The 19,303-nt window shown below is 43.3% G+C and overlaps 1 protein-coding gene across 1 annotated transcript; it reads right to left on the minus strand.

Moving 5' to 3' along the window:
• LOC122943778 (cytochrome P450 4A4-like) lies at positions 1 to 19,012 on the minus strand. The gene is made up of 12 exons (XM_044301806.1): positions 18,694 to 19,012; positions 9,516 to 9,660; positions 9,113 to 9,157; positions 5,721 to 5,848; positions 5,430 to 5,554; positions 4,732 to 4,883; positions 4,152 to 4,258; positions 3,157 to 3,347; positions 2,357 to 2,490; positions 2,167 to 2,231; positions 1,401 to 1,483; positions 1 to 266 (listed from the first exon to the last, which is right to left on the minus strand). The coding sequence occupies exons 1-12, from the start codon at positions 18,883 to 18,885 to the stop codon at positions 92 to 94; spliced, it is 1,542 nt and encodes a 513-aa protein (XP_044157741.1). The 5' UTR covers positions 18,886 to 19,012; the 3' UTR covers positions 1 to 91.
• Positions 19,013 to 19,303: the final 291 nt, after the last annotated feature.

The following is a 19,303-nucleotide window of genomic DNA, read 5'->3' on the forward strand; positions in this document are numbered from 1 at the left end:
CATTATTATTGTTTTTTATTTTATAATACATTTTGGGGGTAAATTACAGCGGCACAGAATGAACATACAAAAGTGAAGGCAGTTTATGAGTTTATGTTTTTTGTATCTTCTTCAGATTCAAGTGAATGCCATTCACAGAACGTAAGACAAGTTGAGGAACCTTTAGCGGCTCATTGTTGGGATCTACACTCAATTCAAACCTCAAAAGCGTCAGTGCCATGGCGACTTTCATCTCGTTCATAGCAAAGTTCTGTCCAATGCAGTTCCTGGGGGGAGAAGACATGAGGGTTTTGGTGTGAATTGGCAAATTTGTTAAATATGGGGCAGATTATGTCACAAAATAGACTGCAAATAAGAACATTGGGCCACATGTATTAAGACTGTCATTCTATACACTGGATTATTGGAGTCATTAGTGCCAAATTTATTAAAAGATGTGCGCCTCTTAATCAGTTTACCAGATTTGAGTGCCTTTAGGAAGTTTTCAAGGATTTTAACATTAATGGCCACCTTCCAGCACTGGAGCTAGTGCAAAACAGCTGATCGGTGGGGGTGCCGGGTGTGGGACCCCTGAGGATAGCCCATTGAAATCAAAATCCCAGGAAACCCCTTTAAAGTCAAGAAATGAAATATATGAGATATAAGAAAGCTTAAACATGGAGGCACGCCCATTCCATAGTGAGGACACCCATTTTTCCAACTTGTGGCAATTGTGACGTAAATATTGAAATTTTGAGCAATATTAGCACACACAATTAATCCATGAAAATCTTTGCTGCAGTTTCCAGCAAAACTGGTGCAAGCTAATGAATGTGGGCCTGATTCTGGGAACTTGTGGCAAGTAATTGCCTTAAGCCCCTGAGGAGCCAGAGCGGAGGATGAGAATGGTATTGGCTCTGGCTGCAAAAGCCTATCAGAGTGGCTTTCATCACACCGTTGTTCCCTTGGGGCACACCCTGATGTTGGGGGTCCTACCTAATGGTATTTGAGGGTCCCCTGGTGTTGTGGTTTTTGGTGTGAAAGCAAGGCAGGAGATGTTGATTCTGTGGCCAGCAAATGGTGTTGGAGTCAATAATCAGGCCACAGGTAGAAAACAAACATTCCAACTGTCTCAGAACATAATTCCAACAATACACAGCTGCTCGCTGCTACAATGTATCAGGCTGTTTGGCTCACCACTGCGCTAGGGTCTATTTCTTTTAATCAAAATCTAGTAGACTTTATGGATGATATAAGGGTTGGGCCCCAAGAATCATTTCCTCTGGTGGGCGCAAGGAACCCCAGTCCATTCCTGGTGCCAACTACAATTATATACTGTGGTTGTGACACTTGAACATACTGCATCTGTATCCCATTATTGTTATTTCTTTACATATATTTCGTAGTTTTTGGTGTCTTACCTTGCTCCAGCAGAAAAAGGAACATACATATGTGAATGTCTGTTTGATGCATTCTCTGGTGAAAACCTCAGTGGATCAAAAACCTAAAATCCATAAATAGATGAGACATAAACCTGATTGTAGATAGAGGTCCTATAGCTTGATGATACAAGATAATGAGGCTCATCCACAATCCATGCAGAGTATGTAAGGGCAGGTTTGCATTCGCATTATAAATTCCGTTATAGGGTTCCGTTATAACAGAGTTATAATGGAATAGAACGGAATTTCAGAACACAATGCAAAATGGAACCCTTTAAGAGGCATTCCATTTTGCTTCGTCCTAATACATGTCTATGGCCACAAATAACGGTTTCGTTTTGTTCCGTTATACCTTATTAGATGGGGCTGAAAAAACTCAAACCAGACCCCGCTAGTCTCCCCTTCCTGCTGAGCAAATCAGTGACTGAGGAGTGTCACTTTCAGCCAGTGATTGGCTGATCAAGCATCTCTTGCCATTTCCTGCATGTCAAGCCAAGACCAGGAAGTGGAGACCATCGGGGATCTGGTAAGGATCACAACGATAGCTGCAGGTGATCAGTGAGGTGAGTAATGCCCCATGATTAATCTTCCTAGACAACCCTTAGCACCAGAGAAGTTGTTCTCAGTGCGTTATAGTCATTAAAATGCTGCTCCAGACTTGATGACCAGGGACCACAGGAGTTATATCTTGGGCTGACACTCACATTACTCATGCCATATAAATACCTCCGCTGACTCCACGTACCTCAGGGTTATCCCACGAGTTCGGAGATCTGTTTATGCAATACATACTCAGAAGGACAGTGGCACCTGTCACATCCAAATATCCAGGAGTTTAGAATAGTTTGGAAGAAGATGTAAAAAAATATATATTATGTTTAGTTTTTTTGCCATTTTTACCACTTGGGCTTAAAAGTTGTCTAAATGGCACTGACCCTTAGGTAGGCTCCGTCCATCAAAGAAGGTGATTGGTTCTTTAAGTTCACGAGCCACTCCTGGTACAGGCGGGAAGAGACGCATGCTCTCCTTAATACACATGGTGGTGTACGGCAGCTTACTCAGGTCCTCCCTGGCCACATAAAACAATAATAATAATATTACAATGTTTATTTTGTCAATGGTTTAAAACAGCAACGCCCCTGAGGATCTTCTCACTGACTTTAGCAGTGGAAATCCTATCCCGGCAAAATGCCAGGATAAATCTGTGATCAGGAACACTTCCTAGAATTGCCACTTCAATGAAAAAGCAAAAAATTGCACAAAAAACACACACAAAAAAAAAACATTTATAATGGGAAAGGCATCACTGCTGCCAAATCTGAACATAAGTTGAAGGGGTTTCCCACCCCCTAAAAATATTACAGTTTCAGCTCTGCTTATATCCCGCACCTCTAGTGTTGTGTTCCCCTATACTCTCTTGTGTACCTCCTCAGCTGAGTGACATGAATGCAGGCAATGATGGCCTCCATGATCACAAGGCTTTATTTCACCTGGGGCATAGTTTCCGTTCACCACCCTCACCCTATATCTAAACACCCTGGCCCTGAAAAACAGTTTTTTGGCCAATGGCAACAAGTTACCCAGAATTCTTACCCTGGCAATATGCCCCAATTGCTTGATCCAGCTGCACCCCCATATCTAGATGTATCGTTGGTCCCCTTATGGAGATACAGTGGTGCACTACTACTACTACTCCTTTGTCATGTTCTATATTAAAGATAATATAAGCTCTCACCACTCCACCATCCTCCGATCTCCCAGGACCTGTCTGATCTCCTCCCGGCATTTTTCCTGGTGCTCTGGATACTTAGCCAAGCAGTAAAACGTCCAGGAGACGCCACTGGCTGTTGTATCGTGCCCCTCGAACATGAAGGTGTCCACCTCTGCCCGCAGATCTTCATCAGACAATCCCTGACCATTTTCATCCTGAGAAGAAACACAGGGACGCAACTCTGTTACTGGAAATGTTTGGATGACAGCTATAGGGGCTTGATGTTATTTCAGAAACAGCGCCACTCTTGTTTATGGATTGTATCTGGAATGATCATGCCCCCCTCCAATGTTGCAAAACATCTTTAATGTTCCTGAGCCTCAATGTAAAATTTTTAACAATGCTTCCCCCCTACACACCCACCATGTGCCATTGATAATACTGGTATATTCTCAGCCTTTGGGTCTTAGTGCAACTGCAACTTCTGCACCAAATATAGCTATGGCTCTGCCTCCAGTTTTAGAATGTAAATTTAAGGGGAACTCCCCCATCTACTAAGTGCCATTATGGGTTTTCCAGGAGTAAGATATTGATGACCTATAATCAAGAGAGGTCATCAGTTTCTAATTGGTGGGGGTCTGACACCCGGCACTACCACAATCAGCTATTTGAATAGGCCGCGGTCTGCTCACACTATACCAAGCCCAGCACCGTATATTGTATAGCGGCTGTACTTGATATTACAGCTCAGATCCATTCATTTGATTAGGACTGAACTGCAGGTAGGTCATGTGACCAATGTATGGCGACGTCATTAGTTTAGGAAAAGGCTGCAGCGCTCGCTGGATTGCTGCAGGCTCTCCAAAATATGGGGGTAGGTCATCAAAACCTTACTCCTTGAAAACCAAATGGATTTAATGCAGTAGAGGGATCCATGCACCAAGGCCCTGGTGCAGATGCTGTCACCTATAGCTATTATTATGGATGCAAGTTAGATTACATGTGAATCAATTCATTACCCTGGCACATAATAGAATGTCCAGAAAATCCAAACGTCTCTTCTGCTTGATCTTCTCCAGTTCTGTCTCCTGTTTTAGTGATTCTTTCCTCAGTTGGATGACTTTCTCTATATGGAACAGACATAATGTGATTATTATCGGGAGTTTATAGTGCTGACGTCTACTTTGAACCGCATTTCACGGAATTCTGTATTTTTATATCTCTTATACAAAAATTCAACAGGAGCTTAAAATACCCAGGTCATTGCATTTAAAGAAATCATATATTTTAATACTTAAAATGAACCTCTGCCAAATCCCATGCTTCTCTTAACACAGCCATTGAATTAAATTATAAAATTATTTCTGCCTCTTGGGGGAGATATTTGCATAATGTTTTAAACAGTCTAATATAGTCAATAGAAACTTTATAAATCTGTGTACAAGGTGCTCCCCCTAGTGGCGGATGCAGGCAAGAACTATAACTGTGTGCTATGAACCAGAGGAAGCAATGGTTTAAAAAAGTTCATTATGATCTTTTCCACTGGATTATGACTTGCATACAAAAAAAAAGACTGAATAACTTATGGAGTATTCTGACCTGTGTGCTGATGTGCTGTTTTCAGTGCCCTCCGGTACCGGAATCCATGTGGGCTCAGGTTGAAAATAAAGTCATTATGATAGGGAGCGTAGTGGAATCTGTGATCCACCAGGTAGGAGAGCTCATACACTGCTTTGATGTATTCATTTTCACTGCAAAAAGAAGGAAGTGACACATTTTATGGAACACAGTACCTGACATGGCCAGTAGGTTAGTTCAGTTTCTCTGCAAAGGAAAGTTCTGCACATGTTCTCACCACTAAAGGCTCCTTTAAATGGGCCGATGGAGCAGATGATTGTGGAGAAGTAAGCATACTTTCCTGGCGATTGTCTAATTGTCTGCTCATAATTGGAGGAGCTGCTATCGCATGCTGCAATCTCCTCCACAGTATAGGAAGGGGTGATTGCTAATGCCATCACTCGTCCTCATACAGAAACATTGTTTGCTGGAAGTAGAGTGCCGTTTAGACAACCAGACATAACTGATGTGTGTATGAACCCAGCCTTTGGGCACTCCAGTGCACCAGGCTGGTGTCCATACCTTGAAAACAGTGTCCGGTGCTAGAAAGAAACCAGCATCAAAACCGATGTACCAGATATCAGGATCAGCCCCATAGAAAACAACGGATGAGTCAGGGTTTGTGTACCATGCTGGAGGGAAACTGCAACAGATAGAAATAATTGTAGGCAAGAACCAACCTGTCCAGCTGGCAGTTGCTCTGGTAGCTGAAGGCACATTTCATGATGGTGTCCAGGGTCATGAGGCTGACGTGATGGAAAAGCTCCACTGGTTTCTTATCTGGGACCAGTCGTTCCCATTTGTCCTAAACAAGATTCATCATCAACCTAAGTAATTAATTCATTGCAAACAAATAATAACCACACATAGGTTGATCCCCTCCTCCCGTCCTGTCTTCTATGTACTGTTTTACACTAGATCTTTTTTTTGGGTGGCTGAGGAGGTTTCTCAACATTGTGAGTTCTCCTTACCAGCATGACATTAACACAGTCGGACATCACTCCGACATATGGCTTCAGAACATCGTAATGAAATCCCGGGGTCAACAGTTTTCGGTGCTGGTGCCATTTCTGTCCTGACAACACCAGCAAACCTTTCCCTGAAAGACAGGAAGGCAGTAGACAGGTCAAAATGGTGGAGAAATATATCAACCATTGAAAGTTTTACTTTTAGAACCAGGAGCATGCACTAAAATTGCTTAAAAGGTAACTTAAAGTAGGAGGCCTAAAAGATGCAAATAATTACTAATATCATTAGTCCCACCTGTATGTGTGAATATTTTCCAAATTTAGGATATGTGAGAGAAAGATGTGATTGTGTGGCAGGCCATTCTTCTAGGGGTCGGCTCCCTGGTGATCTATTCCGGCGCTCTGGTTCCCATCTGTCTTCACTACACTTCTGGTCTATGTTGGTCAACTTCTTTAGCAAACAGGGTCACATGCACTGCTGAAGCCTAGGACTGGCCTCAGTAATGATGTGTCCCTGAATGGTCAAATGCTGCTCGGGGACAAGGTCACCGCTGAAGCCAGTCATTGGCTGCAGCAGCACATGCAGTTGCCAGGATTGGGGTGGCTACAACACTGTCAATGTGTCATCACATGTTCCTGCTCTCCACAGGGGATGGTAAGGTGAGGTGCACCGCAATGGGAAATACGTTCAGACAGTTATAGGGAGCTAAGGTCTTCAGTAAACTAGAGTGCTTCTTTACTGGAGGTACTCATGGGCAGAAAAATATAGTCAATGCACTTAGCTGGATTCTCCAGTCTTCTCCCTGGTGGAAGAAGGTTCTGTGCTGAGGAAAGGCCTAAACTAGCTGTCCCTCTTTCTCTCAGTAGACTGGTACCCTGGCCAAATGGCTGGTGGCTCAGGGTCTGTGGCTTAGCCATCCGGATAGTTCCTAGGTCAAAGACTGTTGATTCAGAGACTGTGGCAGAGTATTCCCACCGCAGTGTCTTCTTCTGGTCACACGTACAGTCTGGCAGAGACTCTCCTGCTAAGCACTGATCCCGACAACTAGAAACTCTGACTGCTCTCCTTATATACAGTTGCTAACTGAACTAGAATCGTATAGTGGGAGGGGTGGAGTGGAGAAGCACAGCCTAAACAGAAACAATGTTAGTCAGTAGAAAGTCATTAAGTCTCTCAGTATTATGTGGCTGTGTATTAACCCTATCATGAACATTACAATTACCATAAGAACAAATTTCAACAATCTAAAACAGCATAAGTGCACAAAACCGCATAAATCATAGTTAACCCTTTAAAGTGCAATAAAATAGGGAGTTTATAAATATCAAATTGTATTGAGGGGCTCACACTATGATGATGTGATGGATATAGGGGGTTCACTACCTACTGGTTATAAATGGTAGGCACTCCTATTACTAGTTTTGCATGCAGCACTATTCATTTATTAAACAACATTAAACAAATAATATAGATTAATTAATTGTTACACAGCTAATTGCCGAGCATAATTAATCAGCTATTTGCAGAATATTGTGCAACAGTTATTTCAACACTCGTTACTTGGCTACTGATTCTCAGATACTATGGATTAACCAAAACTTCATCTAATTTGGAATATATCTACACTGATAAGTTATACTTCGTTACCTACATACTCCTGCTTTGAATTAGCATAGTCTGAAGTACCATTTTGATAGGATATGCTGATCTAGACCATGGATATGAACTAACAAACGGACTATGTGTATGGAACATTTCAATAGTCAGTCCGATCATTACTGAATAGCAAATACTATTAATCAGTTTTGTCTTTCCAGCCATTACTGTTGTTTAAAATGACATACGAACTGTAATGATACATGAATCAATATTGATTATATGCTGACATTGAAAAACTTTATTAATTGATACAATGGATTGACATAATGAATTAACAATATTGACCCTATAAATTGATACATTGCTCCATCATTGATTCTATGAATTGATGCACTGAATCATTACTGAGAGTATAACAATATCACCAACTAATAATTTTGTATGATATTTCTTTATCCTATTGGAATACTAATTTCTAACGGGATCATGTCTATATCTGGATTTTAAGTGATTAATTAACATTTAATAGCATATGTATTTTTATTATTTCTATATTTTTTTTTCCTTTTTTCCTTTTTCCTTAATCTATATTATTTGTTTTAATATTGTTTAATAAATGAATAGTGCTGCATGCAAAACCATTAAGAGGAGGAGTGCCTACCATCTTTTTTTCAAAATAGGGAGCTTGTATTTTATATATGAGTTTGAGCTTTGTATAGTATCAATAGAGGCAAATGTACGGACTCCTCAATCGTTCATAGTCCAAAACACCCTTGTTCCAGGTCACTACACACATATGACCCCATTCATGTGGAAGTTGACAGAAACGGGCTGGATGTCCAGTGAAGACAGCCTGGGAGTCACAAAGCCAGTATGGTGCAGGTAAGTATAGATTTCTTTACAGGTATTGCTGATGAGGGAATTAGAAAAAAAAAATCCTGGACAATCCCTCTCCCTGCTAATAATTCTGTTGGGAAACACTTTTCACCCTTTCCTCCGCCTTAAATCACCCTAATACAGCAATAGACCCTATACAAGAGATGGTACCAATAACCCAGCTAAGAGCCACTGATCCCTAAATACAGTCCCATTATCATTTCCCTTTAAAGATGACCTGTCACCGCTCCTGACGTGCCTATTTTAATAGCTACATGCATTCCCCATGTAATAACAATTATGGAGCTTCTATTCTTATGTCTGTATGTTGTGCCATTTCTTTATTATTTCTACTAGAAGTTATGAATGAATTGCTAGCAGTCTGCAGTAAGGGTACAGAGGGGAGGTAACCAGTTGGGGGCGTCTACCTGCACAGACTTACTCTATCCAATCAGTGCTGACATTTTCAGACTGTGCAGGTACACGCCCCCAACTGGTTACCTCCCCTCTGTACCCTTACTGCAGACTGATAGCATTCATAACTTCTAGTAGTAATAATACAGGAATGGCACAACATAGAGACATAAGAATATATGCTCCAGAATTGATATTACTTGGGGAATGCATGGAGCTATTAAAACAGGCTTGTCAGGAGTGATGACAGGTCCTCCTCCAGATGTAGATCAGTATTACTGGGAATATATATAAATATGTCAGTCCAAATAGACAGAATTCTGATCACATAGAAAATAGCCTCCCGTCTGGCACGCCGCATTGTTGGTGCCTACATCCCTTCTACATTACCCATCATGCCTCATTTCACTCTTCATAAAGTGTTCTATTTGAAAGCCTAGTGGTCAGAAAATGTATGTTACACCATGCTTTAATATGATACAGATTACAAAGTCACGTTACATACCAATCCAGGAAGTTAAGAAGTAATAAGCAAAGCTGTCCTTTGGATCTATAAAGACATGGTAGATTAAGATTTCCTAAGGATATATTCGTTAAACATGACAAGGCAGACAGTTTTGATTAACATAAAACCCAGGGAGCATTGTTGTTCGCTACCAACGATACAGAGCAAACTTGTAACAAAAAGTCACAAAAAATTTAAGCTACAAAAGGATCTCTCTTATTTTTACTCTGTTGCCTATGGACCACGTCTGGTTTTGCAGTCCAGGCTCTTTCAGGGCTCAGCTGTAATGTCAGATTCTGCCCTCAGATAAGAGTGGTGCAGTTTCTGAAAAAATATCCCTTTGAGAGGATTTTCCTGAATAAATAAAGTGCAAATATAATAAATAACCAGCACTGTTTCTCACCTTGCCTGGACAAAATGGCTTTCACGTAGTCTGGATGATAGATAATGAGAGAGGCGAAGAAATTTCCAAACCAAATGGGGAAGGCGAAATCAAATTGTTTTGCATAACCATTCACCCTGTCCATATCATTTCCATCTCGTTTAAACTGTTAAGAAGAAGAAAGGTTTCAGCTAAAACCTCAGTTTGTCCCACCATTATTCAGGGCAGAAGGCCGCCTAGCCTAGATGTATCAGAGCAGATGCAGTACCCCAGACCTGGGGGTATCTGCCAATGTTTTATATTGTTTTATATGTAGTTATTTTTCATGGCATTCATTCCAGCAGAGGAGGAATGGTTGCCAACGGTTGACAGGAACAGGCCTAAGCACCCTGTTCCTCCCCTCTTGGTAAGAGAGGGGTAGTTTGAGTACATTATGGTGTCAGAGTGTGGCTGCACTTGAAGACCCTCTTTTATTATTATATTTCTTGTTAAAGCACAATTCATTCCATAGCGCTGTACATATGAAAAGGGGTGCACATACATAATATAGACAATTGCACTAAGCATGAACAAGATGAGTTACAAACTGTTACAGAAGGAGAGAGGGCCCTGCCCGTGAGGGCTTACAATCTACAAGGTATGGAGAAAGGACACAGTAGGAGATGGTAAAGCTGGTCATGGTGGTAAAGGCTCAGCAGGGTCGCTGGTTGTAGGCTTATCTGAAGAGGTGGGTTTTCAGGTTTCTTTTGAAGGATTCCACTGTAGGTGAGAGTCTGATATGTTGGGGTAGCGAGTTCCAGAGTGTGGGGGATGCATGGGATAAATCTTGGAGGCAATTATGGGAAGAGGTGATAAGAGGAGAGGAGAGAAGGAGGTCTTGTGAGGATCGGAGAGTGAGTGTGGTGATGTATCGGGAAAGTAGCTCAGAGATATAGGGAAGGGACAGGTTGTGGACGGCCTTATACGTATTTGTTAGTATTTTGAACTGAATTTGCTGGGCAATGGGGATCCAGTGGAGGGATTGGCAGAGGAGTAAAAGGGGCAGAGGTGGATGAGTCAGGCAGCAGAGTTCAGGATAGATTGGTGGGGTGCGAGAGTGATAGATGGAAGGCCACAGAGGTGGATGTTTCAGGAGTCTAGACAGGAGATGATGAGGGCATGTACAAGCATTTTTGCAGAATCCTGATTGAGGACTGCACGGATGTGAGAGATATTTTTGAGTTGGAGGCGGCAGGTGGCGGAAATGGCTTGGATTTTCGGTCTTAAGGAGACGGCAGAATCCAAGGTCACTCCAAAGCAGTGGACTTGGTTGACTGGGGAGAGTGTGCAGCCATTGATCATAATAGATAGGTATGTTAGGGGGGTTGAGCAAGACGGAAGAAAGATGATAAATTATGTTTTATCCATGTTATGTTAGAGGAGAAGAAGGAGGATATGGAAGATAGGCATTGTGGGATTCTGGATAGTAAAGTGGTGATGTCTGGACCAGAGAGGTAGATTTGTGTGTCGTCAGCATAAGAGTGATACTGAAAGCCATGGGACTCTATGAGATGTCCCAGGACAAAGGTGTAGATAGAGAAGAGCAGTGGTACTAGAACAGAGCCTTGCGGGAGACCAACAGAGAGGGAATGAGACGAGGAGGTGGTGTGAGAGTGGGAGACGCTAAACGTCCGGTCTGAGAGGTATGATGTGATCCAGGAGAGGGCCAGGTCAGTGATGCCAAGAGATGAAAGAGTTTGAAACAGAAGGGAGTGGTCAACGGTATCTAAGGCAGAGAACAGCTCAAGGAGGAGAAGGACAGAATAATGTTTTTGGCAGGTCATTGGTAATGGCAGCTTTAGTTGAGTGATGAGGTCGGAAGCCAGATTGTAGCCGGCCAAAGAGGGAGCAGGAAGAGAGGTGAGAGGACACACTTCAGAATAGACATGTTGTGTAAGTAGCTTTGAGGTATTTGGAAAAAGTGATAACTAGGTATAAGTGCAACCATGGTTAGGTCACTTGATTAAGAGATTGTTGTGAATGGAGAGATGTCTTGGCCATGCAGTCCATACTTCCAATAAAATGGCTGTCATTTCTCAAGAGTGGTGTTTCCCAACTTCTGAAAAAAATTTACTTGGGGTACCCTAAAACTACCTTATCTCTACTGTAATGGTGCAAGTTCTTGCCGTCTTCTGAGCTTAGTTTTAAGGCACCAGGTGGTTTAATACAATCCTTGTTTATTCCCTCTTGCCCAAATTACCTCTGAAGGGGATTGTTTTTGCCTCAAGTATGTGTCACGACCATGTTGATGGCCGTGACTCCTTGGGAGCCGCATACAGTTGCCTGCGGTTTGGGTTGTAGTGTCAACCGCAGCTGGAGGCATAATGTTGTTAGCCTCAAGTGCGGTTGCCGCGGACAACAGTTATGTGTGCGGTCCCATTGGAGTTGTGTGCGTGTTTGTATACACTTTTGTATGTCTGTGTGCACTCTGTTTGATGTTTGGTGTGCACTGACATCTTCCTTTCACTGTGGCTGTCCGTGGCAACGTTTGGTTGTATAGTGTACATGTGGTGGCAGTGTCCCGGCCTTCGGGCTGACTCCCAGGACATGGTTGCCACCCATGTCATTGCCTGCGGCAACAGCCACAGTGTGTTCTTGGGTTTGTCACTTCCCCTTTAAGTTGTGTTTTTCCCTACTGTCGTATTGGAAGGGTTAACTTTCTTTCTGTGTGTGTGAGTCACGGGGTGTGTCTGACTGATGGGTGTGGCCTTTTGGCTCTATAAAGCCTCAGTTGTAGGCAGTAGTCAGGGAGGGTGCTTCAGCCATGCTTGCTGGAGACATCCTCCTGGTTACTTACCAACTGCCAGTGGGGGCCATCCTTCTGGTCATAGCAAAATATAATGTCGTTTGGTGTTTAGAAGATGTGTTTGTCTTTATGCCTTTTTATTGCACCTATGGTCCTGTGTTCCCATGTGATGTGTGTTGTGTGCTGAGTCCTTTTGTTTGTGGATAGCAGTACTTCCACATGGGTTCCAGGCTTTGTGTCTGTGGCAGGTGAGTGTTATGTTTGTGGCAAGTACCTGCCATTGCCATAGGTTGTATTTGTTTCTCCCTTCCTTGCAGCTTGGCCAGTGAGACTCCTGTTCCTCCGTATCCAGAAGGAACAGGGTGTCTTACCCTGACTCCTAGTCCAGGGACCGGTCGGAGGGTTAGTTAGGGCTCTGAGGTTCCTGAGCATGGGTCCTCCTAGCTTAAAGGTCGGCCCATGCAGCTAGGAGTTAGGGTCAGGTTAGGGACGTGATAGGAGGTGACCTGCTCCCTAATCCTGTTGTCCTGGTCGAGCAGCGACCATCTTCCGGCATCGCATGGCTGAGGGTTTTCCTCATCCTCAGCCGTGACAGTATGATTATTTTGGACTATTCTTAGATCCTCCCTTTCCAGAAAGTTCAGCTGATCATACACTTGAGATAATTCTTGCTCAAAAGACCATTTAGAGATCCAACACACCAAACCATTCTCTCCCCCAAAATCTGCCTTTGGAGTAGTCTGGAGACCCCAATACAAATTACCATAGATGCTTTACCTATGAAACTGGCTGACCTGTTGTATGTGCGCTTGGCAGCTGAAGGCATCAGTGTTAGTCCCATGTTCATATGTGCCCGCAATGCTGAGAAAAATGAGAGCAAAGCCTCTAGGTGTAATGGCAACGCCCCTATTGCTCCTAGATTCTCATTTGCATATGCAAAAACATCATTTTTCTCAGCAATGCGGGCACATATGAACATGAGTCTAACACAGATGCCTTCAGCTGCCAAGTGCACATGTAACAGGTCAGCCAGTGTCATAGGTACAAAACTGCTGAAAGATTCCCTTTAAATCACTGGTTTGGCCAACATACTGTACATCTTATGTGTATGGCCAGCTTTAGAAATGATTCCCTAAACAATGTTTTGCCCAATGTCTTCAACAGATCTTTCTTGTGACTTAGTAATGAGATTTTTATCCTTTCACCTATTGAAGACAATAATGTAACCTGGAGTTGACTTTAGGAATCACAGAGCGATAACATGTCACTTTGTATAGCCACCATATAATCAGCAGGATCAGACCTCTGGAACCGCGACATCTGATAAGACTGCAAAGACTCTAAAGTCAGTCAAGAAAACTGGTACAAAGTTCGTCAATCTCTCCGGAATTTGGTTACTTTTTACTAATCTCTCCCCTGTCCTTCTATACATAGCAAGCAGCTTGTTTACGGCATGCAAGGTAAAGGTGAAGAACTCAGTCACTGCCAGCAAGCAGAGCATTGTACAGTTTTGCAAGATATGGATACAGATAAAAATTGCACCTGCCATACAAAAAATCGTGAGATTTCTGAACCCTCTAATTCTACCATGTAGTCTGGGCTCCAAGGGCAAAATTCGAGGGGCACTCCTGGAGCCTGCAATAAGTAACAACAAAAAAAAAACATAAATTTCATTTTTCTGTCGACGGAGCTTAGTGTGGACTTGATTTTGAAATGTGTAAAACACTTCAGTCATTTGGTCAGTTATTTCCAACAGTTATTGTTAGCCAAAACTAGGTTGTGGTCAAAATCACAGAACAGGTGCAGATCTTTCCATTACACCTGATCTCTGAGTTAGCTTCACTACTGGTTTTGGCTCACAGTAACTGACGGAAATAACTGATCAAATAACTTAAGTGTGAACTCAGCCTAAGTCTTAAGACCTCATTTTGTGACTTTGCTTATGTCCATACAACAGGTGTTTTTTCTACTCCCAAGTGGTGGGAGTGTAACATAATAACATAATAAGGCTCTAAAAAGACATCTGTCCATCCAGATCAGTCTGTTATCCTGCGCTGATACAGAGGAAGGCAAAAAACCCTCATGGGGTAGAAGCCAATTTTACTCATTTTAGGGGAAAAAGATTCCTTTCTGACTCCAATCAGGCATCAGAATAACTCCTTGGATCAGCGACCCCTCTCTAGTAGCTATAGCCTGTAATATTACACTCCAGAAATACATCCAGGCCCCTCCTGAATTCCTTTATTGTACTCACCATCACCACCTCCTCCGGCAGAGAGCTCCATAGTCTCACTGCTCTTACCGTAAATAATCCTCTTCTATGTTTGTGTACAAACCTTCTTTCCTCCAGACGCAGAGGATGTCCCCTCGTCACAGTCACAGTCCTGGGGATAAATAGGTGATGGGATAGATCTCTGTACTGACCCCTGATATATTTATACATAGTTATTAGATCTCCCCTCAGTCATCTTTTTTCTAAACTGAATAAACTTAATTTTGATAATCTTTCTGGGACCTGTAGTCCACCCATTCCAGTTATTACTTTAGTTGCCCTCCTCTGGACCTTCTCCAGCTCTGCTATGTCTGCCTTGTTCACAGGACTCCAGAATTGTACACAGTCCTCCATGTGTGGTCTGACTAGTGATTTGTAAAGTGGCAGGACTATGTTTTCATCACCGGCATCGACTTTTGATATCTTATTGGCCTTGGCAGCAGCTGCCTGACACTGGTTTTTGCAGCTTAGTTTGCTGTCCACTAAAATTCCTAGGTCCTTTTCCATGTCAGTGTTACCGAGTGTTTTACCATTTAGTATGTACGGGTGACTTGCATTATTCCTTACCACCCATGTCCATAACTTTACATTTGTCAGTGTTAAACCTAATCTGCCACTTCTCTGCCCAAGCCTCCAATCTATCCAGATCCATCTGTAGCAATATACTGTCCTCTGTAGTATGTATACAGTATACTGTTATCTGTGGTATGTGTATATATATACAGTATAGTGTCCTTTGTAGTATATACACTACTCACAAAAAGTTAGGAATATTTGGCTTGTGGGTGGAATTTCAGGAGGAACCTAAAATGCCCTCTAACCTTTACAGGTGAACTTAATGTAACCTTCCCTAAACGTTTGAGTGCACATGTCCAACTGTTCAGTGTTTCAGTGCTTTTTGCACAATTTTCTGTTCTCTAACAAGGAGCTTAACGGAAAAATTCACAACCAGTGTTTGATCCATGAAATCGCCCAATAAATTTCTGGTTCAATTAGAATTGGATATTAAACAGTCCTCCTCATCATGCTGTTCACATTTTGACATCATGAGACCAAGATGACATCTAACAATTTATCAACAGTACCTCTCCATTGCGAGGCTTCACGAAGGATGTTCTCAGATGGAAGTGGCCACTGAGCTTAGAGAGTCACAGAGTGCCATCAGCAGGTTGTATCAGATATACAGAGACTGGAATAGTCACAGAAAGGCATAGAAGTGGACATCCTTTGGCCACATCCCACACTGATGACCGCTTCATTGTGAACAATGCCCTGCGGAACCAGGTGATGAATGCCACACAACTCCAGGGAGGTGAGAGGCACCCAAGTGTCACGTCAGATCATTGAAAACCGTTTACATCAGCATGGTCTGCATGCTAGACGACCTGCAAAGGTACCTGACCACAGGTGTCATTGTCTGGCATGGGCCAGGGAGCATTTACGCTGGATGAGGGACCAGTGGGCCTCAGTGCTGTTCACTGATGAAAGTCAATTCATGCTGAGCAGAAATTATGGCAGCAACGATATCAGAGACGTCAAGGAGACGTTAATGCTTATGAAAATGTGTAGAAATCTGAGTCACATTTCCTTCTGGGATTCGTGTCCCCACTTATCCCTTAGTTGAACTTGATGGACTTGATGTCTTTTTTCAACCGTATTAACTATGTAACTATGCAAGGAGAGCGCTATGCATCAGCCACTGTTGTCACCAGACGGGCCTTTGGTGGAGGTGGTGTTACAGTGTGGGCAGGTGTGTCTAGTCAATACAGAACTGCCCTACATTCTGTGAATTGTACAGTGACAAGCCCATACTACTTGAATAACATAATTAATCCAATCATTGTGCCTGTGCATGAACAACACAGGACTAATTTAATCTTCATGGAGGACAATGCTCCAGCTCATCGAGGTCTCATCATTAATGAACGGCTGCTGAAGACTGGGGGATCTCAAATGGAGTGACCTGCACTTTCTCCAGACCTGAATCCCATTGAAAACCTATGGGATCAGCTGAGTAGCCATGTAGAGGCTCATAACTCTGTACCCCAGAACCTCAATGACCCTTCGAGAAGAGTGGGATGCCATGCCTCAGCAGACAATAAGTCGACTTGTGAACAGCAGGAGACATTGTTGACAAGCTGTAATTGATGCTCGAGGCCACCTGACAAGTTATTAAAGACACCAATATTTTTTGTGGGGGTATACCCAGCACTGGTGTGGGCTGATGAGGAAATCGCCATTGCAGAGTTCTACTTTCATGAAAATATATATATATATTTATACTCTCCTCTTCCGCGTTAATTACTTTACACAGTTTTTTGTCATCTGCACAAAATAATATTTGACTGTTCAAGCCTTCTACAAGATCATTAATAAATATATTGAAGAGAATAGGACCCAATACTGACCCCTGAGGTACCCCACTAGTGATGATGACCCCTCCAATACTGACCCTATGGTACTCCACTAGTGATGATGACCTCTCCAATACTGACCCTATGGTACCCCACTAGTGACTGTAACCCCTCCAATACTGACCCCTGTGGTACCCCATTAGTGATGATGACCCCTCCAATACTGACCCCTGTGGTACCCCACTAGTGATGATGACCCCTCCAATACTGACCCTATGGTACTCCACTAGTGATGATGACCTCTCCAATACTGACCCCTGTGGTACCCCATTAGTGATGATGACCCCTCCAATACTGACCCCTGTGGTACCCCACTAGTGATGATGACCCCTCCAATACTGACCCCTGTGGTACCCCACTAGTGATGATGACCCCTCCAATATTGACCCTATGGTACCCCACTAGTGACTGTAACCCCTCCAATACTGACCCCTGTGGTACCCCACTAGTGACAGTGACCCAATCAGAGTGTGTACCATTAATAACCACCCTCTGTTTTCCCTCACTAAGCATGCACGCTGTGCGGTGTTAGTTTTAAGCGTAAAAGCAGTTGAAAAACGACACCATTCATAGGCGCACACAGCAGAAGGATGCATCTAAGTTATGATGCGCTGCACTTCTTGTAATAAATCATGCACATCCTCCACCAGCGCAAAGGGGAAACAAAGACCAGTGTAAACAGCCATTCTTCTGAATATTTCCTTTCACTGATAACAAGCAGAGATCTTGAAAACTGAAAAATAATGCAAAGTACATCAAACCATTTCATAACTCAGGGTAAATTCACACAGAGCATTTACAGATTTGGACTTGAAGAACTTATGCGTGATGCCAAAGCATCCCCCGTTCATTCATGTGAATCCAATCTTAATAAGGGTTTTCCAAGATTTGGGGAAATTTGACTAATAGGAGTAAATGGCACAAAATAACAAAACCATGTGCGGTTTACCTGGCTGCTGTGACGTGCCCATCTACAAACATGACGGCTGCAGTCAATCGTCGGGATGGTTACTCAGCCCTAGAGATAAAGCTACTGCATCCTATTAAAGGGGCTGTCCCAATATCTAAATTTAATTGATCGGTGGGGGTCCAATCACAAGACCAGGGGTCCCAAATGAATGGATAGTCAGTCTCCTGCTCCATTCATCTCTATGAGACTGCCCGAAATAGCCGAGTGCTGTATTTGCCCCTTTTACAGCAGAGAATGAATGGAGAGGCAGTGTGCCTGCTCAGTGAGGGTCCCAGCTATCCTTTAAATCTACAACCCCTTTAACTCAGAGGGCTGTTTCACACAAGCGGATGCCGTGCGTGACATCCGCTGCGTGAATGACAGCCAAGACCCGATGCAGACTGCAGAGACACGGAGCAGTAACATGACTGATAACGCTCCGTGCCTCTCTGTGATCTCTTTACTACGAAATCACAATGACAACTTTATCTCACTGTGATTTCGTAGTAAAGAGATCACAGGGAGGCATGGAGCATTATCAATCATGTTAATGCTCCGTGCCTCTGCAGTCTGCATCGGGTCTTGGCTGTCATTCACGCAGCGGATGTCACGCACGGCATCCGCTTGTGTGAAACAGCCCAGAGAGTTAGAAAACAATGCACAAATAATGTAGATTTGACACATTTAACTCAGCTACATCTGTACATTTGGAAACTTGCTGGTAAAAAATAAAAAAAATTCAATGCAGGGGGAATGTCAAAAATTCAGATGCCACTTACCTCGTGGGCATTGCCATACAGCCAGTGGCGTTTAGGACCTGGGAAAGCACTGAATATTCGCTCCAACCATTTCTGTCTCAGGTAGAGGGCAGAGATTTTGTAGAGCAGGTAGAAGACACACAGGCAGGCTCCCCCGTACAGCAGGTCGGTGAGGCTCAGGGAGAGGAGACCCGGCAGGATGGAGGATGCCATGCCTGCACTGTGCTCTGTGCTATACTTCCAGGGTATATATTAGTGACAGGAGGAGCTATACGATGTCACAAATGCAGGAGGACAGGGCAAAGTACAGAGGAGGAGACAAGCGTGAGGTGTGTCCACAACCCAAACATGGAGCGATCAGTGCAACTAGGAAGCTGCATTACTGTAAGCAGAGGGAGGAAGCAGTGACATTATAATCCATGGAAATCTCTAACACATCAGATCAAGAGAAAGTGCTGACAACAGTTCTCTGGTAGCAAAAATGATGCAACCGACATGCGCTGAACTTTAGAATGTCTACTACGCACGGAGGAAATGCAACTGCTGCGGACGCCTCCCCCCAGGGCCCTTTAAGAGGAAGAAAGTACTGTGACTCCAGTTGCAGTGAAGCAACAAGGGCACAGGGTCCCTT

This window comes from Bufo gargarizans, chromosome 7 (genome assembly GCF_014858855.1).
Source record: "Bufo gargarizans isolate SCDJY-AF-19 chromosome 7, ASM1485885v1, whole genome shotgun sequence".
Lineage (NCBI taxonomy): Eukaryota > Metazoa > Chordata > Amphibia > Anura > Bufonidae > Bufo > Bufo gargarizans.

What these genes read in the sequence shown, in the direction of transcription:
- LOC122943778 (XM_044301806.1), bottom strand. Translation starts at nt 18,885, where the DNA reads ATGGCATCCTCCATCCTGCCGGGTCTCCTCTCCCTGAGCCTCACCGAC. An exon ending in ACTGTGTTAATGTCATGCTG is followed by an intron (nt 5,555 to 5,720) that starts GTAAGGAGAACT and finishes AATCTTGTTTAG; the next exon opens with GACAAATGGGAACGACTGGT. An exon ending in ACATTCTATTATGTGCCAGG is followed by an intron (nt 3,348 to 4,151) that starts GTAATGAATTGA and finishes GTTTCTTCTCAG; the next exon opens with GATGAAAATGGTCAGGGATT.